The following is a 24,394-nucleotide window of genomic DNA, read 5'->3' as shown; positions in this document are numbered from 1 at the left end:
CTTATTAAATAAGTCTTAATAATTTAAAAAGACAGAAATCACACAAAGTATCTTTCCTGATCACAATTAAATGAAACTAGAAATTGACAACAGAAGGAAAACTAGAAAATTCACAAATATGTGGAAATTAAATAACATTCTTAACCAACCAATCATTCAAGGAAGAGAAATCAGAAAATACCTTGAAACAAATGAAAACACAACATACAAAAACTTATGGAATGCAGCAAAACAGTGCTAAGAGGGAAATTTATAGCTGTATAACACATTAAAAAAGAAAAAAAATACCTAAAATCAACAACCTAACTTTACACCTTAAGGAACTAGAAAAAGAACAAACTAAACCCAAAGCTAACAGAAGGAAGGAAATAATAAAGATTAGAGCCAAGATAAATAAAATGGAAAATAGAAAAACAATTGAAAAACTGAGAATTGGTTCTCCAGAAACAACCAACAAAACTGACAAACCTTTAGCTAGATTAACTAAGAAATAGAGAAGACTTAAATAACTAATCAGAAATGAAAGTAGGCAAATAACTACCAATTTTACAGAAATAAAAAACAATTATAGGGCCAGCCAGTGGCTCACTCGGGAGAGTGTGGTGCTGATAACACCAAGGCCACGGGTTCGGATCCCATATATGGATGGCCGGTTAGCTCACCGGGTGAGCGTGGTGCTGACAACACCAAGTCAAGGGTTAAGATCCCCTTACCGGTCATCTTTAAAAAAAAAAAAAAAAAAACAATTATAGGGCCAGCCAGTGGCTCACTCGGGAGAGTGTGGTGCTGATAACACCAAGGCCACGGGTTCGGATCCCATATATGGATGGCCGGTTAGCTCACCGGGTGAGCGTGGTGCTGACAACACCAAGTCAAGGGTTAAGATCCCCTTACCGGTCATCTTTAAAAAAAAAAAAAAGAAAGATGAAAAGTTCTAGAGATGGATAGTGGTGATGGTTGCACAGCAATGACAATGTACTTAATGCCAGCAAACTTAAAAGTGGTTAAAATGGGTACATTATATGATGTTATGTATATTTTATCACCACCAAAAAAAAAAAAAAATTGAAACATAATTCAGAATCTGCTCAATCTCTTCTTGAATTAAAGGGATCTGGGCCTATCATGAAGACCTGTCAAGAGCAAGAGAAAATCAACTAAGGAGGGAAATATTTATTATTTTTTCAATTTTTCATAAACAATATATCCAGCATCTATCAAACAGAAGCAGAACTACATGACAATAACTGAAAAAAAAAACCAAACACACAATAGAAAATAATCTTTCTAGATAATGGGATTATCAGACTAACACTAAAATAACTGATGTCTTAAACAAAGAATAAAACTTATCACCATTATTGGACAAATAAATTTTATGTGACTACTGGTGCATCAGTAAAAAGAACAAATTATCATCCATGCAGTATTCTTGCAAAAATTGTATAACCAGGGGCCGGCCCGGTGGCGCACTGTTGCAGTGCGCCACTTGGGAGCGCGGTGGCGCTCCCCCCGAGGGTTTGGATCCCACATGCGGACCGGCCGCTCACTGGCTGAGCGAGGTGCGGGTGCAACACCGAGGGTTGCGATCCCGTTGCCGGTCCCGGTCCGGTGCGGGTGCGACACTGAGGGTTGCGATCTGTTGCCGGTCACGAAAAAAGACAAAAAGGAAAAAAAAAAAATTGTATAACCAGAATGCAATTATGAGGAAACAACCAAACAAATCCAAACAGTGGGGCATATTAAAAACAATGACAAAATGAAATTGGATTTATTTTTTTAAAGTCACTATCTCACACACACAAAAAAACCAACCCTGGGAAACTAAAGAGACATAACAACTTAAAAGCAATGCATATTCTTGGTAGGATCCTGGATTAGGGAAAATAAAAACTTAAAAAGCTAGAAATCCAAAGAATGAAATTCTGCCATTCTCAGCAACATGAATGAACTTAGAGAAAACTATGTTAAGTGAAATAAGCCAGGCACAGAAAGAGAAATACCATGTCCTCACTCATAAGTGGGAGCTAAAATAAAGAAAATAAGAATGAAGGGAGGAAGGAACAATCACAATAATACATTAAACATAAAAAAAAAGAGAAAGAACAGAACTATGGTTATTAGAAGTAGGGGAAGGGGCAGAGGAGTTCGCGAGAAACTAGTAAAGGATCACAAAGATTATGTTTTGTAAACATGAGTACACTAATTATCCTGATTTGATCACCACATATTGTATGCATGTATTGATATCCAGTTCTGTACCCCACAAATATTTATAATAAATAAAAAAAAATTTTTTTCAATGAAAAAAAAGCTAGACATCTATAACTGAAACAATCAGAGAAATTTGAATATGGACTGTATATTAGATAATACCATTATATCAGTGTTAAATTTCTTAAGAGTGACAATGGTTTTAGTTTAGTTTAGAAGAATGCCCTTGTTCTTACAAGATATATGTGGAGATGTTTAGGGAGTAGAGCATTAGTAAGGTCTGCAATTTATTTCCAAAAGGTGAAAAATACAAAAAATAAAATTGGGGAAAAAGTGAATAGTTAATTATTAATATATTCAAGGAATTAAAAGACAAACTGCAGAATTTTCATTAAGAAATGGTATCTGGGGCTGGCCAGTAAGCTCAATTGTTTAAAGAGTGATATAACACCAATGTCAAGAGTCCTATGAAAAATCAAATGGAAATTCTAGATTTGAAAAATACAGTAACTGAAATTAAGAACCAATTAGAAGAGCCAAACAGCAAATCAGACAACTGAAGAAAAGATTACTATGATACGAAACAGGTCAATAAAAAATAGCAAGACTGAAGCACAAAGTCAAAAAAGGATAGAAGGGAAAGAATGAGAAGAAGGCAAATGACATGTGGGACCTAGTGAAAAGGCTCACATACATATACATAACTAATAATCCAGAAGGAAAAGAGAAAATGAGTCTGAAATACTATTTAAAGATGATGGCTGAGAAATTTCCAAACTGATAAAAGACGTCAAGCCACAGATTTAAGCTCTACAAATCCTAATCATAATAACACTGCTAAAAAAAAAACAAAGACAAACAGGAAAATCTTAAAAGCCAAAGAAAAAATATGTTATTACCTTTAAAGGAACAATTATACCGACAGCTGACTTCTCAATGGAAACAACAGAAACTAAAAATCTTATCTTCAAAGTCCTGCTTAAAGAAAATAACTGCCAATGGTTATTTTATATCCATCGAAAATATCCTTCCAAAATGCAAGGAAATACAGACATTTTAAGACAAATAAAAAGAGAGTTCATTACTATGAGACCTATAATGCAGAAAATACTGGAGGGTGTTCTCTAGGCAGAAGGAAAACAATCCTGGACGGAAGCATGAAAATCAGGAACAATGAAGAGCAATGGCAAAGCTCAGTATGTGGGTAAATCTCGATGAACAATGAGTATATATTGTGGTATTTAAAATATTTGAAGCATAAAATACATGAGAGGAGTTCCACATCCACCTAAGCTATAGAAAGATGGGAAGAATACTGCTTTTGAGCTAACAATACACAAAAAGCAAATAAACTACAAAATAACTTTTTTTTTTTTTTTTCCTTTTTTTTTTTTTTTTCCTTTTTTTTTTTTTTTTCCTTTTTTTTTTTTTTTTCCTTTTTTTTTTTTTGTCCTTTTTGTGACCGGCCGCACCGCGCTCAGCCAGTGAGTGCATCGCAGCCGGCCATCCCTATATAGGATCCGAACCCGTGGCAGGAAAGCAGCGCTCCCAGCGCTGCACTCTCCCGAGTGCACCACGGGCTCAGCCCCAAAATAACTTTTCTTAAATGCATCAGAAAGCTGAAGTCTATCTAAGGACAGGCCTCTCCAAGGAGTCAGGAGGCAAGCACCAGCTCATCTATGGCAGAACAGAGGAGGAGACATGGGCATCAGACAACCAGCTAATAAAACTTCAGCTAAAACTTTTAACAAATTGATGGAGGCTGAGTGTGGGCTAGTATAAGCATATAGAATCCTGGGATCCATACACATAAGGGGAGTTCACAACCACCTACAAGATATTCCCACAGACCTCCACTCAAGAACAAGATTGGAGGTGGGGCAGGAGATCAAAGAAAACCTCCTTTGGTTGTGCAGTCCTGGGGAAGAGGAGCAGCCTCAGCTGTGGAAAAGACAGAAAAAGCTCTGGCCAGACCCCTTTCCCCTATTGAACAAAAGCCTTTAGCTGTGGGGGGAGGGGCAGGAAACCATGTTAACCCCCACAGCCCAGGTTAAGATCCACTGCTGTTGCAGTAAAGGTAAGAGAAAAAAGCTCTATTCCAAGGGGAGAGGCATAAAACAGTATTGAGTTTATGATGCTACCAACACCATCAGAGGTCTTCTGCCAGTGAGGGAAGGGCAAAAGAAATTTATTTTGCACAATATCCTACCAGATGGAAGGCAGAACATAAATACCACAGGGAAGGCCAGGATCACTAGGAAAACCTTAACCTTGGACAGTGGAACTGCTGAAGACTAGGGCAGATCAGGGCAACAAGGAATGTTTAAGGGGAAACAGAAACAAAAAAATGCTGAACACATAGTAGGCAAACTCTTGAAAGCCAAAGATATGGAGAAAATACTGAAGGTGAGCAGAAAAGGACACATTTAATACAGAGGAACAAAGGTAAAAAGTTACAGCAGACTTGTCAGAAATCAGGATGCCAGAAGACAATGAAGAGATATATCTAAAATGAAAACAACAACAAAAAAGAAAGTCAAATGAGAATTCTATACCCAATGAAACCATATTTCTAAAATGAAGGCACTCAATATGACAACTCAATTTTAAAACGGACAAAAGACTTGAATAGACATTTCTCCAAAGGAGATTTATGAATGGCCAATAAGCATAAAAAAAGATGCTCAACATGATTGACCCTCAGGAAATACAAATCAAAACACTGAGATATTACTTCATACCCAATCCAGATGGCTATAATCAAAAAGACATAATAACAAGTGTTGGTGAAGATGTGGAAAAGCAGGAACCCTCATACACCGCTGGTAAGAATGTAAAATGGTATAGCCCTTTGGAAAACAGGATGGCAATTCCTTGGAAGGTTAAAAATGAAGTTATCATATGACTCAGAAATTCCACAAATACTTGTGGAATGTTCCCTGCAGCACTGTTCATAATAGCCAAAAAGTGGAAACAACCCAAATGTGTACTGACTGATAAATAGATAAAATGTGGTATATACACAGAATGGAATATCGTTCAGCCATAAAAAGGAATGAAGTATTGACGCATGCTACACCATGGATGAACCTTGAAACATTACACTAAGTGATAGAAGCCAGTTACAAAGTGCCACAAACTGTATGATTCCATTTATATGAAATGGCAAGAACAGGCAAATCTATAGAGACAGAAAGTCAATTAGTGGTTGCCTCGGGCAGAGGATGTGGGTGGGGATGGAGGCAGGCCAAGGGGTACAGTTTTCTTTTTTGGGTGATTAAATATGTTCTAAATTTGATTGTGGTGATGGATGCACAACTCTACGAATATACTAAAAACCATTGAATTGGATGGGTTTTTTTGTTTTTGTTTTTTTTTGGCAGCTGGCCAGTTCCGGAAGCCACACCCTTGACCTTGATGTTACCAACACTGTGCTCTAACCAACTGAGCTAACCAGCCAGTCCTGAATTGTATACAGTAAATGGGTGAACTGTGTTGCGACTTACATTTCAATAAAGCTGTTTTTTTAAAAAACAGGCAAAACTAATCTATGATGATACAAGTCAGAAAATGGTAAGGGAGAGGGGGAATGATTTAGTGGGAAGAGGCTTTCAGGAACCTGTTGGAGTAATGGAATGTTCTACACCTGATGTTATTAGTGATTACTAAAATGTACATATAAGTAACAAACCACTGAGTTAGAATATTGTGCAGTGGGCCAGCCCGGTGGCGCACTGGATAAGTGCGCTGCTTGGGAAGCGCGGCGGCGCTCCCGCCCGAGGGTTCGGATCCCACATACAGACCGGTTCCCGCTCACTGGCTGAGCAAGGCGCGGGAGCAACGCCGGAGGTTGCAATCCCGTTGCCGGTCCCCAGTCCGGTACGGGGGCAACACTGAGGGTTGCGATCCGTTGCCGGACACGGAAAAAGACAAAAGACGAAAAAAAAAAAGAATATTGTGCAGTTTGCTATATGTAAATAAATTACCTTTCAATAAAAAAGTTAAAAAAAATTTTCTATAAGCAAAAAATTGATGAGACTAATCTTCCAAACAGATTAATTTAAAATGTTAATATGGGATATATTAACTGTGTAACTCATGCAAAGAAAAAAAGAGTTGGCAAACACAGAATCACAATTACTCTGATTTTATAGTACAAAACAAAGCAAGTTTTAGTTTGAATTATTCCGTAATTAAATAAATCTAACATAACCAGTTTAGAAAAGATGTCTCCAGCAGGAATAAGTGAATCCTTTCACCTTAGTACCACGGTATCCTTTACTCTTAACAGCTCAGTTGTAGAACTTTGTTTACAAATTACAAAGGCATAATTGCTTGTGCCTTTCTTCATCTTTTCCAACAGATTGTAAGCTCTCTTCAAAGGTGAAAAACAACCCAATTATCTGTGCATCTCTCAAAATGTATAAGTACATTATCTGGCTATAACGGGTACTTAAATAAAGTATATATTAAATTGTTAAATATAAAGCAAAATATCAAGATATCATCTCATAAATCTATAGCCACTTTGTTCCCCTAAATATGAAGCTAGGTAGCTGAGACACTGGACTGGGGACACCTACCAGAACAGAATCCAAAATGTTTAAAGAGAGAAAGGGCAACAAAACAAGCAAATCAGTTCTTTACAGATACAGAACACAAAGGCCCTGAGAAAATAAGACATTTTTCATTGAGTTCTCATTTGTAGAACTTCACTGGCCTTGCCAGGATGGAGCCTTGATTTGGTTTGCTTTTAAATATATGTCTTTTGTTTTAGTGATGAGAAGCAGCTCAATATTTTCTTAACTAAAATATGAAAATTAGAAAATTTTAGAAAAATTTCAGTGAAGGGAACCTCAAAATCCCCCCCGCCTATGGGAGTCTCTTCTGGAATGAGCTTACTTCAAAACAGCACCAGTATTTCTGAAATAGGAAAAAAGAAGAACAATGTCTAAACCCTGGCAACTAAACCAATTATAAAACTTGAAATTTTCTAATGGTCATTATGTTATTCTGCAGTTTTTTATAACTAAACTAAAAATAGATGGCAGCTGTATGTATTTTCTAGGACAAGTCTATGGGAAATTGGTCTTAGAAAAATTTCTGAATTACTCCTGTGCAAATGTATTGAGTAGAACCAAAAGGAATGGAGAGCTATCTTCTAATTCCGAGTGCCCTATTTATCATAATGCTGCCTTGCCCACTGGTCAAATGTGCCTCTCCTTTCAAATTTTTGTCTTTTGGAGTAAGAACTAAATACAAGAGTGACCTCTAAAAAAATCTCGCAAACTTGAGTTTCACAAGCTACAAATTGTCAATGAAAAATCACCCATGATGATACTGCCAGTACTAAATGTTAAGGGGTCATAATTTATCACCTTATTTTGAATTCTAGGAAGGTTTAAGATTTGTTGACAGCCAAACAGTAACAAGTAATCCTGTTTTGGTCATTGAGTCATAAAGAAAATACAACCAAATCCTGATATCCTAGACACTGTAGCAGATTGCTCACTATTCTTCCCTTCTGCTAAGCTGCCCAAAGAAGGAAGAGAAGGAAGAGAATCAAGGAAGGAAAAGGGGTTCTTTACAAGGAGAGAATAAAGCACTTACACTTCATAGGACTTTCTAGCCACAGATGCCAGGTGCTACCCACTGAAATCCAGGCTTGGACTAAGCTCCACATTTCTGAAACGACCATCTCAACCGAAGCCTGGGGCTCAGAGTCAGCAGGAGGAAGCTGCAGCTCCCACCAGCAGCACATTTCAAAGAGGCTGCAAGAAGAGAACATTTTCCATTTAAGCATCTAATTCCAATCTTCCATTTCACAAAGCAGTAGCTGAACAGGCCTTTATATCAGTCTTTTCAAAAGATATTTCCATGACTATATGATTAATATGAAGCAGGCTATGGCCCAGCTATCCTTTCACTAACATGCTCTAAGTCCTTCATATTACTTCACAGCAGATCCTAAAAATACTTGCCCCTTTTTTTCTTTAACGGTATACTGTTGCTCCAAGACTCATCTCTATACCAACATTTCTAAAACTGCCGAATCAACTGAAATCACTGAACAGGCCCTCAACAATGCAAGCACACACCCAGATAGGAACCTAAGGATTCATTAGCTGCCAAGAATTAGAAGATTAGGGCTGCTAGTTAATCCTACACAAAAACTCCTCAAATTAAGCAGAATTACTTAAAATACTTCACTGAGGACTGAGGAACTCTGGCAAATAGAAAATGATGTTCTGGAAATACAGATTAATTCAATGAGACATGAAAAGTAACATAAATGTGTCAGGTTGCTGTATTTTTTAAGCACTTCAATCAATAAATGACATATTTATTAAATGAAGACTTACAAAGGTTTATAGTATATTGCAGAAGTTGATTGAAAGGGAGACTTCATCACAGAACAGAGTAAAATCTTAAAAACGAAACTATAAATCAATCAAACAAAGCAACATTTTAGATACATGCCCTGCAACAATGTGGTATAGTCCTAGAAAATCAGAATCTCCCAAATTAAGAAAAAATGATTTTCATGAGATAGGTAAAGAACGAACAAGCGTAATTTACCTGAAACAGAAAAAGTAATTTTTTAAGTTGTCAGCTACCTTAAGTTCTTATATCTAATCCTTTATGTGAATTTTACAAAGTTGAGACAAATTTGCTACTTTGTCACTACAAATTACTTTCTGATAGTTTTCTTGGACAGTGGGGAGAGAAAATCGTTCGAAAGTATATTATTTAAGAAAAATATAAGCTGAGGAGCACATAAAATAATCGTCTGTACCTAAAAATATTTTTCAGTATAACTTGTTTTGCAAGATGGCATGAAACACAGAAATGAAGATGAAACGAAATTTAAGTACTATCTTAACCACAGCAGTGATGAGTAAACAACTCCTACCTCCAAAAGACGTTATAAAAGAAAAATATCATAAAGCCCCTACCAAGTTCTCAGACTTATAAAGTACCCTTGTATGAATAAATAACTTTTCTAGAAGCAAAAAAGCTAATTTACAGAGATAAATTCAGCCAACTTATATTTTCACAGCGATCTCCATAATAATTGAATAGACAGTCAAAAGGAAAAAATTATTTTCCTTATGGGAGGGAAGAGCTCTTAAATAAAAACAATTATTTAAAACATCATAAGCCATTCAGATTCCAGGATAAACACTCTCACTCTCCAAATCAACTTCAGAAGACTGTGTAGTGCCCATATGCACTGTTCTATCTTAATCTTAAAGGAAGTAATTAGTAAGACCAAATAACAGCACTGCACACTGTGGTCATCCCAGTTTTTGACAAAATCCCAGTGCTTCTGGGACAAGTGTTTTCAAACAGTCCTATGTCACAATGTCTTCTGTCAAATGAATTATGATTCAACTTTGTACCCGTCGGTCACACATACTATGCTACCAAGATATCTTGCCCAAATATTTTCACGGCAAGTGTAAAGAATCCCTATTCAAACTAAAAATCCTCAATCACCTATATATGTGAATGTTAACCTCAAGAATGGCCCTGAAAAAAGATAAAGATGGATGCATAAAATCAGCTTCAGTTGGGAGTTATTAATGCATGCATTCCTTGATAATTGCTTCACTGTGGGCCTTATTAATTATACTAGGCAGCCGTATTTTAAAAGTGGAAAGTGCCAAGCTTGAAACCATTTTATTTGAAGCAAATGGGTAGGCCCATGCAAGGGCTTCCTGAAAGCCAAAAATATAGAAAATGTACTTGCTTTCATCACTGGTCTCTATTCCTGCCAACTTGAGCAAGTTTTACAACAACTCATATAAATCAGATGAGAATTTAATTGCACATATTAAATACCTAATAACACAGTGCTGAAGTTTCAAATTTTTTAAACTTATAGAAATGTGACATGTCTAGCTTAAAGTATTGTAAAAATGTATTAAAGTGTTAAAAAAAACTCTGAAAGCTCATATAAAAACATGCATATTTTTAAGTCTAGTTCCAAATATATTCTCCTGGGCCGAGCCCGTGGCGCACTCGGGAGAGTGCAGCTGGGAGCGCAGCAGCGCCCCCCCCCGCCACCACCACCGCGGGTTCAGATCCTATATAGGGGGATGACCGGTGCGTTCACAGCGCTCACTGGCTGAGCGCGGTGCGGCCGGTCTCAAAAAGGACCAAAAAAAAAAAAAAAAAAACAAATATATTCTCCTGCTTTGGGGATAACTGTTTAAAATGGCATTACACTATGGCTGAGGAAGAAAGTATTAACAAGAAAACAATGAAAACTCAGAAAAACTGAAAAAAATTGTACTATAGCTTGAGAAAAAATAAGTTAAAACCATAATGTAAACTGTTAACAGAAAACTCAGCAAATGGAAAAAAAAAAACTTGTTTCCTAATATTTACATTTTGTAAACTCTACCAGAAAAAGAAAATTAAGTACTTTTCAGGGGTTCTGCATGCCAAACACAACAAAATTATCCCCTTTAGCAGTTCTGTGAACTTCCAATAAAGAGAAATAAGGCTTCTCTCTGGGACTTCACCTGTACAGACATAAAACACTCTCTCCAGTAATAATTCAGTACGTTGGTACAAGCTAAGGAAATACCGGACAGATAGCCTAAGTAATCTCAACTTCTTATGAATTAAATTTGTTTTTAAGTTTAATAGAGATTAAAATTCTATGATATCTGGAAAATAGTATGGCAGTTCCTCAAAAAAATAAACATAGAACTACCATATGACCCAGCAATTCCTCTTCTGGATATATATCCAAAAGAACTGAAAGCAAGGATTCCCACAGATCTGTACACCATGTTCACAGCAGCATTATTCTCAATAGCCAAAGGTAGATGCAAGTGTCCATCCATGGATGCGTATACAGAATATGGTACATACATACAATGAATATTAATTTAGCCTTAAAAAGGGAGGAAATCTAACACATGCTACAATATAGATGAACCCTGAGGATATAATGCTAAGTGAGAAAGGCCAGTCACAAAAGGACAAATATTATATGATTCCACTTACATGAGGTACCTAGAGTAGTCAAATTCAAAGAGACAAAGTAGTAGATGGTGGTTGTTAGGGGCTGGGGATAGGGTGAACTAGGAACTTACTGTGTTTAATATGTGTAGTTTCAGATTTAGAAGATGAAAAAGTTTTGGATACAGATGGCGGTGACAGCTGCACAACAATTTGAACATACTTAATGCCACTATTCACTTAAAAATGGTTAAGATAGTGATGGCTGGTTACTCAACTGGTTAGAGTGTGGTGTTGCTAACACGAAGGTCAAGGGTTTGGAACCCCACAGTGGCCAGCCGCAAAAAAAAGAAAAGAAAAGAAAATGGTTAAGATGGTAAATATATTTTGAATATTTACCACACACACACACAAAACAAACCCTATAAAATCTACTTTCCTTCTTTTTCTTTACTTTTATATAAAATCTACTTCCCATATTTCCCCCATAGAAAAGAAAATGGTTAAGATGGTAAATATATTTTGAATATTTACCACACACACACACAAAAAAAACCCTATAAAATCTACTTTCCTTCTTTTTCTTTACTTTTATATAAAATCTACTTCCCATATTTCCCCCATAACTCAGTGCAATAACCATGAAAGAATGTTGAAGAAATATTTGGAAGGCTTTGGAAAAGCTGTGTTATAATTAGAAATATAGCTCTGATAATTTCATATCCTGAATCAAACCATCAACTCTGGCCCAAGGCCTGATAAGACAAGAAATAAACTAATCCAAATATGGAGGAATGCCACCAGATAACAGACTATCCTGCCAATAGAAATACTGTCACAAATTCTCATACACAGGCTCCAATACTCCAAAGATGTGAAATGTTCTATATTTGCACTGTCCAATATTTGGAATGTGGATAGTGTAAAGAACTAATTTTAACTTTTATTTAATTTTAATTAATTTAAATAGCCACACTTGGCTAGTGGCTACCATACTGGATGACACAGCTAGATTAGTAAACTCTGGGAGAAAGATCTTTGGGTTTTATTATTTACTTCATACACTCTCAGTTTCTACCCAGTATGAGGCACACAGTACTCTTATATTCATTGAACTGACCTACAGAAGTTGTACTGAAACATTTTCTGTTTTCTATAAGGCTGTCCTTTCAAAAAAGCATGTTATAAGAGTCACTTGACTGGAGAATAAAAGCATAAGCACCAAAAAATGTCTAAATTTTCAGATTGATAATATCAATAAATACAGTTGCTAGAGGAAAACCAAAGACTGTAGGTTTTAGAACTAGAGCTAAAGAAACAAGAAACTCCAAAGAGGTAAAGTACTAGGAAAGAAGATTCAAGCTGATATTCCATGACCCATGACCTTTCTGATATGATATTTAAGAAGAAGAAAATTCCCATGGACATGTGATAAACCAATCATGACAATGCCAACTTAGTCCATCAAAGCATGATTTTATTTCATTTGATTTATGCTTTTTATGCTTTCCTCATACCTTTTCAGTTTCAAGATCAGACTATAAAACTTTTGAAGTAACCTCTAACCCATAGATTGTCTCTGTACAAATACTCTCCTACTTATAATTTTAATTACAAGCTTAGAACTGAGTAGCAAAATTTGTAGCCCTATAAAAAGATGGTCTTTCCTTCCACAGCTTTCTACATTGTGTACCAATTTTGGTTCCTGGGGAGTGGACAAAGGAAACTACTGTATTCAGAACAAGCTACTATTAGATAAGAATTCCTTTAAGATATGCCTCAAAATAGTTTTCTTTCTTTTAGAACACTTTGAAGTTAACAGTGATATCTGCCCATAAAACATAACCATGGTGCTGAAGACTTCCAAGAATTTTGGTGGAAAAAAGTTTATTGTAATGAATAGATTGTCGAGAAAATGGCTATTTCATACAAATATTAGAGAAAAAGAAAAGACACTAATTTACAGCACAGGCTAAACCATATCCAAATTACACCTCTATACAAAGTCTACTGTCACCAGGTCATTAGAACCATAGTACATGATTCTAAGATTAGTAAGGGGGCAGGAGGAGATGAGGAAGATAGGTTTACAAAATGTGTATTCTTAAAAGTCGTTTTGTAGCAAACCAGAGAAATTCTGTTCTTTATCAATTTCCAACTGGAAATTAAAACCTTATGCTTATTACTACATTAAAGCACTTTTGATTACAAATTCTACATAGTAACTATTTCACGAAAGCCTTATTGAGTCCAAAAGTTCCTCTCCTTTCTGTACCTGAGTATTTGCAAATATAAAATGAGGGCAATATAAACACCTCATGAAGTTTTATTTTTTAAGATGGAAAAATTGAAAACAGGATTATAGGAGGCTTTCAATTAACCATGAATACAGTGAAGAAAGACAGCAAAAATAAATGAAATTCACAGATAAAGACAAATTTGAATTATCCAACTGTCCTTCAGAGATGCCCACAGATATTCACTCATTCAACAAACATTTTTTTTTCTTCCTTTTTGTCTTTTTTACTGACCGGTAACGGGATCGCAACCCTCGGTGTCACGCCCGTACCGGGGACCGGCAACGGGATCGCAACCCTCGGTGTTGCGCCTGCACCGCGCTCAGCCAGTGAGCGGGAACCAGTCTCCATATGGGATCCGAACCCTCAGCGGGAGCGCCGCCGCGCTCCCAAGCAGCGCACTCTCCAGTGCGCCACCGGGCCGGCCCTCAACAAACATTTTTAAGAACCTGTGTGTGAGGCATCTTGATCCTTTCCCTTTCTTAATAATTGGTTTATTGCTTCAACTATGGGTATTAGACTGTATAAACAAATGTGACAAGGATCCCTCAGTCTAGTAGGGGAGACAAAACAAATTTTCAGAAAGGTAAAAAAAAAAAAAAAATGGCAAACACAATGAAATAAAGAGCTCCAGGGATTCAGTAGGGACAGCAATGACTTTCAGCTGAACAGAATCTGTTAAGACTTCAAGGAGAAAGTAGAATTTAGGCTGGGCTTTGAAAAGATGGGATAGTTTCTACATTTGAAGACAGGTTTGAAAAAGGTTAAAAGCACAGAAGAAAGAAATCAAAGAAATAGCAAAATTGAGCAAAGGTAGTGTCCCCTACTCACAAAAAACATTTGCTTACTATGAGATACTACACCTGTTTGAATGCTGATGGAAAGGACTCAGTAAAGAGGGATTCTGAAGACGCAAGTGAGACCTAAGATATCCCAAAAGGTTAAGATCCAAGAGAATTCAGAAGATGAGATGCAGAGCACTTAGATCTGACAAGAGAAGAAGCAGCTGAATATACCCATGCTGAAGTTTTACCAAATCAGAGGGGAAAGGCTGATGGTGTATTTAACAGAGTGTCTAAAATGATAAACCTTGGAATCCAAACAGGATAAAAAGAAAAGTAAAGACAGGAAGATCTAATAAAGAAAGAGTAAGGGACAGTCAATGGACTGAGGTTTCAATGATCAAGAACTAATGCAGGGACTTCTGTTTAAGAAGACTGAACTAACTGATTAAACACATATGTTTCCCCTCAGGTCCCTTTCAAAAATCCACTAAAATAAGAGTAAAGAGATGATTTCTTTTTTTTTTTTTTTTTTTCCCCCTTTTCGTCTTTTTTACTGACCGGTAACGGGATCGCAACCCTTGGTGTCACGCCCGTACCGGGGACCGGCAACAGGATCGCAACCCTCGGTGTCGCGCCCGCACCGCACTCAGCCAGTGAACGGGAACTGGTCTCCACATGGGATCCGAACCCTCGGCGGGAGCGCCGCCACGCTCCCAAGCAGCGCACTCTCCAGTGCGCCACCGGGCCGGCCCAAGATGATTTCTTTTAAATTAAAATAAATAAATAAATAAAAAGGCAAAAACTCAAATGGACAAAGAAAATGGAAACAGATGACAGATATCACAACTAAACTGTGGAAACTGGAAAACTAATGGAAGAGTGTTGATTGTCTTAGCAGACCTAAGAAGACTGAAATTTGCCTAGGGCTAGAGAAGGAGGAGAGATGAGAATGGGGAAGCCAAGGGGAAAACTGATTCATGGGGGGAAACTGATTCATGTTGCAAAACCCCCAAGTACATCTGAAGAGAGAGGCACAGGTAAAACAAAAAGTACAGGTGTGGGATTAAAATCTGTATAATAAGCAGTTACTCCTAGATTTTCTCCCTGACTATGAGCAGCCAGGCTTCTATGCTCCCAACATAAAAGAAGACTCAATGTTTACTTTGGAAAGATTGAAGTAGAGGGACAACAGACTCAAATAAGAACAGAAGTATTATACTAAAAACAAAACATTAAATTAAAGCCTACATACTTAGTGGTGAGATCCATCCCCAGGCCTTATTCCCCCACTTGACTTTAGAATGCTAATACTAAAGAACTCCTCTCAAGGTAAAAGTAGCCCAAGAAAAAAGGCCCTACAGAAAGACAATGAGAAGGGGCAGAGGTTTCCTTCTCAACTATCCATCATATGAAGAAGGAATCCAAGAAAAGATCACGGGATCCAGGAATCAGTGGATCCAATACAAGAAAGAGGCAAAGGGAATGCGAATCCCAGGGTAATAATTATGCAAGAGACCTACAGAACCAGGCCATATTGGAGCAGAGAAAGGAAGGGCTGGGGGGGATAGATGTTTCCTTCCACCAAAAAAGGAAATAGATCACCAGCCTGAACATACAAAGATGATATTTACACTGACAAAGATTTTGGGATGAATTACTGTAGATATACAGAAAACAAAGCAAACGTAAAAAAAAAAAAAAGAAAAAGGTACCGATTACCACTAGGAAGGAAAAAAAAAAAGTTGCACAAAAAAAACTTTTGTTTTAAAAATGAAATTTTTAAATTTTGATAAGGGCTGGCATGTTAGCTCAGTTGGTTAGAGAACGATGTCATAACACCAAGTTCAAGGTTTTGGATCTATGTACTGGCCAGCTCTGCCCCCACCCCCCCAAGAAAACCAACAAAAATTATAAAAATTAAAATTATATAAGATTCCAAAAAAAAATAAAGACTATAATGTGGGGTTACTTGAGATTCTTGAGCCAGCAAACTGGAAAAACAGTGGGTTATGACCAGAGCAGAATGTCTGAATTAGTAATTTGGAGGGTTTGGTGACTTTTTAGTAATAAGAGATCCAGGGTGTGACTGTGTGACCAGGTGGCTGGAGAAAATGAAGAAGATAAAGGAATTGAGAGACCAAAGTGTTAGATGAATTATTCAATCCAGATATTGAAGTTGCCTAAAAATGATGATATGTGACTCTGCTGGCTATTTTCCAGGTCTATTTTTCCACTGTTCTCTACCATGTTTTCTGTTCCAGTAGGCTGACCTGTATAGACTTTATCAACAGGCTTCTGGTTGGGTTTGACAATGGGGAATTCTAGCAGGAGATCAGAAGGAGAATAAGGTCAGGACATTCATTCCTCCAGCTCTCTCCCAGCAAGGTCACCTGAAGCTAGCTGTGTTCCTTCACCAGAAAGTCACCATTCTTCTCCAGGCAGCCAACTCCATACTTTTCTTTCAAGTTCAAGTAACCACTTCCTCTCTTATCCCCTCCCACCTAGGGATGTTAACAGTTTGGCTACAGGTACCACACTATTTCCTGTAGTACCATTATATCTGCATTCTTTATAATAGTACCTTCATAAAATAAACTCTCCTCAAATTATCCTGTCAGTGTGCCATCTGTTGTAGTTGGGACGGTACTAACAGTGATGATGATGAAGTAAGGCTGTAACAGAGAGTAATGGAAAAAAGAGAAAAGAGACTAAAATTTAAATAACAGTTGCTAACATATTTTAACCTTTATGTTTCAAGAACTTTTCTAAACTCTTTATAGATATTAACTCATTTAATCATTACAACTACCCCATGTAGTAAAAAGAGATTTTTGTCTGGTTCATTTCCAAATACCAACACCCAAGACAGTTGCCAATACATGGTAAGTACTCAAACACTAATTAAAATATACACAAGTCTGGTTCATTTCCAAATACCAACACCCAAGACAGTTGCCAATACATGGTAAGTACTCAAATACTAATTAAAATATACACAACATGGGCCGGCCCATGGCTCACTCAGGAGAGTGCAGTGCTGATAACACCAAGGCCACGGGTTCGGATCCTATATAGGGATGGCCGGTTGGCTCACTAGCTGAGCGTGGTGTTGACAACACCAAGCCAAGGGCTGAGATCCCCTTACCGGTCTTTTAAAAAAAAATAAAATGAAATATACACAACAAGAAGCAAGTTTAGTTGGGAAGAGGTGACTTTTATAGTACAGTGTAGAATTTCTCCTATTTATACTTTAGATCAGGGAATTGTGACTCCCCAAAGAGATCACAGAAACTAAACACTAAATGAGACCATATGTGAATGATTTTCTTGTGTAGCCTACAGTGAGTTTTATTCCTTTAACTTCCTACAAGATAAGCCAGAACCTGGACCCCAATTTTTTTAAGTATAAAATTCAAAGACAAATTTTTAAATATTATGCACTTGCAGCCTAGGCACTGATTTAATAGGGCAGAGCACCTTTAAGTATCAGACACGAGTTAAAAGAAATAAATAGATAAAAGGGAACAGGGAACAAATAAAAAATATGCTTGTGAGTGTAAAATGCAGAAATAAAGTTAAAGGTATTTTGTCGGTCAGTATAAGCCTCTAGTTTTCAAAGTACTTCACAATTCGTCAAGTAAATCCTACACTTAGGATCTAAGTCAGCAAGATCACCATGTATACACACTCACACAGAAATAAGCACAGCAAAAATAAGTGTAAAATTCAGGGAGGATGCATAAAACATGAATCAAAGGATGCGGAAATACAACAGATATAATAGGTTGCAATTAACACCTCACTGGATGCTCACACAGTTATATGGAATAATGAAGGCGATTATAATACCCATCTTATAATAACCTAAAAATCGGAAAACAAGTTTGTAGGACCAGTATGAAGCGAAATAACAAGGTTAGAGGACCAGTATGAAGCGGAAAGAGAACTCCAAAGATTTTCTAAAATCAGAATTGATTTGTTTTCTTTATATTATGTTGCATTCCAAAGCAGGGGGGAAATTCACACGTGTAAGAATCTAGAAACCTGAGAAGTTTCGAGAATAATGGACTCAAACGGGCATGAAAATCAGCAAAGAACAGTGAGGTACGAGTAAGGCTACGACTGGGAAGGAACTGCCAGATGCAATACTTGGATACGGAGTGGACACGGATAAAGCATCCTTAAGTAGAAGGTGGAGAAACACTGGGTTTGCGTTTGGTTGAAGGAAGACAAAACGGAAAAGCACGGCCTAAGAAGCAATAGCAAGGGTAGAACTTAAAAGAGGACTAGATCGATGCTACAAGCGAGAAGCACAGGACCTAAAAATCAGATTCTACGGGGCGGGGGAAGGGCCAGTTCGCGACCGATCAGCTGCCTCTAGTTCCCACAGAGCGACACAGCCCCACCCCACGGCAGCAGCTCCTCCCCAAGGAGGATCTCACGAGGCCAGCCGCCGGGCTCAGGCTCTCCCCTCAAGCCTAGGTCCCACCCGGCCGTGGCCACGCGGCGCAGAACGGCCTCTCTGGGCCCCTCACCGAACGCTGCAGCTCCCCAAGCCAAAACGAGGCGCGCTCCTTTCCGCTGGGATCTGGGTCGTGGTAAAGCGCCTGCACTGCCTGGTACACGAGCTGCAATGTTGGCTTTGCTCCTTCCATGGTAGTGGCGGCAGTGGCGGCAGCGATGACTCTGATTCTTCTCCCGAGGCTTCCCCGGTTGCTCTGCCTTCGCGCTTCCTCACTGTCTCGGCCACGGCCGCTCCCTGACTGGCGCCATCTCCTCCTCTTCGGCCGTTACCAGGGCTGAGGGGTTCCCCGTGGTAGTTGCCCCCTCGGAAACAGCGGTTAGATCTTATTCAGGTTCCTGGCCTTCTTTCAGGTCCTTCCACTAGACTCCAGATTTCTGAGTCCAGACGCCCGTGCTCACCTCTTCACTCGCGAACTTGCCCTCAGAAGCCTGTCCCCGCATGGCACAAACCATGCAGTGTCCAATTCCGCGTTGACCCGGACCGGAAGCAGCTGCACCGAAACCTTTGGCACACTTCCGCCTAGTGCACTACAAACGGCCTCCTTCCCGGCACGCCTCCTCTTGTTTCCCCGCCCTCTGCCGGAAGTGGCTCTGCCGGTCCAAGAGCTGGGAAGTAAGGTATGGTGTGGTTTTTCTCGGTTTCTCACTTCCAGCTGAGGCTTTAGGACCGACCTGTGTCCCATACCTGAGCCTCTCTCTTCTCCTTGACAATGGATCCAGGTCTTTCCTTCCCCTCCAACTTCCCCGTCTTTTCCAGAAAATCCTTTCTGGCCCGGTCGGTGGTCAAGGCGTGTCAATTCAACTATCCGTAGAGTGTCCACGTACTGAAGATCCAAAGACGACTTAAGACATGGTTCCTACGCTGACTCTACTGGAGGAGACAGACATGTAATCAAACACCTATTTTACAAACCTGAAATAAGTGCCACATTGAAATAAATCCAAAATGCCTAGAATCTCTGTTCGGCCCCCACTTTTCTATGAAGACATTATGCCCAAAAGTGGTCTTTTGTTCTACCGCTCCTGACACTCTGAACTCCAAAGCATTTTGCATACATCTTTAGGGTCATTCTTACTTTGTATTTTTGTGTATGCCTTTCCGAATCAAAAATCAGTAGTCTAACAATTCTCAATTCATGCAAAAAAAAAAAAAAAAAAAAATACAAATCTTGGAATCTGTACTATAGCAAAATTTGGAATAAAAGGTAGCAGCAAGTGAAAGGGTTTCCCAACATTGCTGCTATTAACTTGCACTAATAAATAACTTCTACTATTTGGTGAATGCTTACAATGTGTAAAACACTGTAGTTACAAACTCTCACTTAAACCCCTTAACAGCCTCACCAAATAAATCCCCATTTTAAAGAAGGAGAAATAGGTAATGTATTTTGTCCAAAGTTACACAGTTCTTAAGTGAAAGGATTTGAATCCAGATCAGTTTCGTTCCAAAGCCTGTTAAATCGTTCAGTCCCTATCATCCTGTGTGTTACTTTCCTTCTGAGTTGTTATTGTCAAGGAATTTGAACTGCCAACACCATGATGAAAACAGTGGCAAGTGCCAGGAGCTCAGTGTGCCTACATTGAAGCTCGGTCAGTGCGTGCGCCACCTCCCAGGAAAGAAGAAAGTGTTACTGGACAGAATAAATTTCAGACAAAGAAACTTGATATTTTTGTTACCTGATTCGTTCATTTTTTAAAAAAAGATTTTTAGTAAGACTACCTTGGTCTCTTCCCTCATGGAATTTACAGTGTAATTGCAAAGCAAGACAAACAATTCAGTATAATGTAAAAATTTCTGTGAATATCCTAAGGAAAAGAATGATGTTGACTTTCTCACCTGGCACAATGTTTTTGTTTTTTTTTTTTTTTTTAAAGGATCATGAAACCTAAACATAAGAGCTAAAACTATAAAACTCTTGGAAGGACCAAGAGTATAATCTTCATGACCTTAGATTTGGCAATGGTTTCTTATGTCACCAAAGCACAATCAACAAAAGGAAAAAGAGATAAATTGGACTTCATCAAAACTAAAAACTTTTAGGCCGGCCCGTGGCTCACTCGGTAGAGTGCGGTGCTGATAACACCAAGGCCACGGGTTCGGATCCTATATAGGGATGGCCAGTTTGCACACTGGCTGAGCGTGGTGCTGACAACACCAAGCCAAGGGTTGAGATCCCCTTACCGGTCATCTTTAAAAAAAAAAAAAAAAACTAAAAACTTTTGTGTGTCACAGGACACTATCAAGAAAGTGACAATCCACAAAATGGGAGAAAATATTTGGAAATCATATATCTGATATGCAATTAGTATCCAGAATATATACAAGAACTCTTAGAACTTAACAATGGAAAGACAACTCAACTTTTTTTTAATGAATCATAATTGATTATACATATTTCTAGGTTTATTTTTATTGAATCATAATTGATTATACATATTTTGGGGGTTCATTGTTGACATATGTTGACAAATCAATATTATTAGTATGTATATTGTTATAAATTGTACTTATTCTTTATGCCCCTTGTTCAGTCTCTCCCTATCCCCCTCTCCCTCCCTCCTACCACCTCTGATAACCCTAGATTTCTTCTCTCCCTCTGAAAGAGTAATGGTTTCTCTGTTGATTTGTTGCCTAGATGATCTGTCCAATGCTGAAAGGTGCGTTCAGGTCCCCCAATATTATCATAGAGCAGATGCTTCTTCTGTGCCTCTGGAATGAGCTTTGTGGTGAGAGAGACATCGTCTACTTTTCTTTGCTCTCTGTTGGTAACTCTCCTTGTGTCAATGCACTCCAGTGGCTGGCAGACCATCTGTGTGGTGGTTGTGACGTCTAGCCACTTTCACAGCACTCATGGTTACTGTGGTGGCTGTGGTGGGCCACCCACATGGAGGTGATGTTTTTGGCATGCTCCTTGGCACTGGTGGTGTGCCTGGTTGTGGGGGGGTCTGGTCCCAGGCTCCACGCCCCAGCCCCGGGCAGGGCCCTGAGGAGCTGGCAGTGTGCCTGGGCCAGAACTAAGTTTTTGTCCTTTGCTTACTTCTAAAATGGGGGAACTTCCTGTGGGAACCAGTTCTTCAGCTGTGTTGTTGAGCTAAATTGTTGCTTTGCAGCTGTTTCCTTATGGAAGACTTTTTGTGCAGCTCAGGGTTAAATGGTTGACCTTATAGGTACTTCCAACTCTCTAGAGACCTGGTGGATCTGCGTTGTGTAGAAACTCTGATCTGGGCCTGAGTCTTTTCATCAAACTGCACCACATGTGAGTCGACATTCCTGACCAATCTCCTTTGAGTGGTCCTGTGCTGATTGGGGGGCAGATCAGCTGTCTTTACTGTGTCCCAGTGTTCTCCCAGTGGGCCCGTCTCCCCCACCGCCCATGCTCCAAACACTTCCCATGGGACTGGCCCTGTGCTGGTCCCTTATGATGACTCACTGGCCTCTTAATGGCTCCCCTTTTTTAGCTGTTCTGGCTCCCCACTCCTGCGTGGGTCCACAGGAATCCTATTAGTGGTCTTGCTGTCCTGAGGGCCACCAAGGCCCTCTTCTCCCCTGCCGCCTCCAAGCAACTCCATCCAAAGGGCACAGCTGTGGCTTCTGCCAGCTCCTTCTCCATGCGCTCAGCAGCTTCAGCCTTAAAGTGGCCATGGCCCAAAACACTCCAAGCAGTTCTTTCTTTCTCTCATTGTGGCTTCTCCCCTTTCATGAACTCCACAGGTCTCTCCTCCTCTTCCCCTGAGCTCCAGCAGCCCCAGCTTGGTTGTTGTTACATTTTTATAGTTGTAAATTGGTTGATTTGTAGTAGAGAGTGACACTGGGGACTGTCTATTCTGCCATCTTGACCAGAACTCCAACTCAACTTTTTAAATGGGCAAAGTATTTAAATAAGCATTTCTGCAGAGACATACAAATGCACATGAGAAGATGCTCAATGTCACTAGCCATCAGGGAAATGTAAATCAAAACTACTTCACACCCAGTAGGATAGATAAATTTTTTAAAATAGATGGTGAATGTTGGTGAGAATGTGAATAAACTGGAACTCTTGTGCACTGCTGATAGGATTGTATAATGGTGTAACCACTTTAGAAAACAGTTTTCAGTTCCTCAAAAAGTTAAACATGGAGTTACCATATGACCCAGTAGTTCCATTCCTAGGTATATAGAAATGAAAACATATGTCTATGTGAACACTTCTACATGAGTATTCATAGCAGCATTATTCATAATAGCCAGAAAGTGGGAACAACCCTAATATCTACCAACTGATGAATGGATAAACTAAGTGTGGTATATCCATACAATGGAATAGTATTAAGCCATTAAAAGGAATGAAATATTGGTACATGCTTGTATTATGGGAGCCCCAAATTTGAAAGGGTACTCACATAGTGTTTGCCCGTTCCGAAGAAACTCACCCAATATTGCAATAATTGGAGACATTGGTTTATTAGACTTACAGGAGGTGCTAATGGTGGCCAGTCAGCTAGAAATCCACACTGTCACAGGGTACACACAACAGTTATATAGTGAACAGATCAAAGCAGAGGTGTACATCATTTGCATGCTTATATGCCCCTCATCCAACTCAGAGCTCACCAGGAGGTCTGCCTGAATAGATTAGTTAACTTACTTGTTACCCTCCTGGCTGCAGAATAGTTTAACATTAGTGTGCTAACTATATTTACATGCTAATTCATTTAACAGGGCTCCTGCTTCCTACCATCTTCCATTTGTCTTAAAGGAGACATGTCTATCCTTGGGTAAACTACCTTGGCCAGGGGTAGTTTCACAGTGGGGAGGAGAAACTCTGGTATGCATGGGGAGGGGAGATAGGTCTATGTCCTGCATTTACCTTACAATGCTACAACATAGATGAACTTTGAAAACATTAAGCTAAGTGAAAGCAGACAGATGCAAAAGGCCACATATTGTTTGATTCCACTTATATGAAATGTCCAGAATAAGCAAAACTCTACTCAGAAAGTAGATTAGTGTTTGCCAAGAGGAGGGGGTATGGGGAAAGACTGCTAATGGATAGGGGGCTTCTTTTTTGTGGTGTTTTACTCCATTTTGTGTTGCTATAACAGAAATACCTGAAACTGGGTAATGTATAAAGAACAGAGGTTTATTTGGCTTACAATTCTGGGACAGCTGCATCTGGCATGGGCCTCAGGCTGCTTCTGTTCATGACGGAAAGTGACAGGCAGCAGGCAGGTACAAGCAGATCACGTGGTGAGAGGAAGTGAGACACAAACAGAGAGAGAGAGAGAGAGAGAGAGAAAGAGAGAGAGAGAGAGAGAGAGAGAGAGAAGATGCCAGGGTCCTATAAACAACCAGCTCTCATGGGAACTAATAGAGTGAGAACTCACTCATTACTGCCCCCACCAAGAAAGCACTAATCCATTCATGAGGGATTCACCCCCATGACTCAATCAGTTTCTAACACTGCCACATTGGGGATCAAATTTCCACAAGAGTTTCAGAGGGGACAGCACATCCAAACTCCATCATGTGGTGATGAAATGTTCTGGAATTAGATAGTGATGATGGTCACAAAACCTTGTGAACATACTAAAAATCGTTGAATTGCATGCTTTAGA

General features: G+C 39.0%; 1 protein-coding gene across 2 annotated transcripts in view; it reads right to left on the bottom strand.

Moving 5' to 3' along the window:
- The window catches only part of TNPO3 (transportin 3), an 86,628-nt gene extending 67,296 nt beyond the window's left edge, over positions 1-19,332 (bottom strand). The window contains exons 1-2 of one of the 2 annotated variants that reach the window (XM_008589930.1): positions 18,808-18,887; positions 7,825-7,985 (exon numbers count right to left, since the gene is read on the bottom strand). Coding sequence is in view for 1 of the 2 variants with exons in the window: in XM_008589929.1 (XP_008588151.1) it covers positions 18,808-18,927 (120 nt within the window). In the remaining variant the exon portion in view is untranslated. Of the gene's footprint in view, positions 1-7,824; positions 7,986-18,807 lie in introns of both variants that reach the window. The other variant, XM_008589929.1, reaches the window with a different exon arrangement.
- Between the last annotated feature and the right edge of the window lie 5,062 nt (positions 19,333-24,394).

This window comes from Galeopterus variegatus, unplaced genomic scaffold, assembly GCF_000696425.1.
Source record: "Galeopterus variegatus unplaced genomic scaffold, G_variegatus-3.0.2 Scaffold5762, whole genome shotgun sequence".
Lineage (NCBI taxonomy): Eukaryota > Metazoa > Chordata > Mammalia > Dermoptera > Cynocephalidae > Galeopterus > Galeopterus variegatus.
The sequence above is the reverse complement of the archived record's forward strand: the minus strand, read 5'-3'. Positions and strand labels throughout refer to the sequence as shown.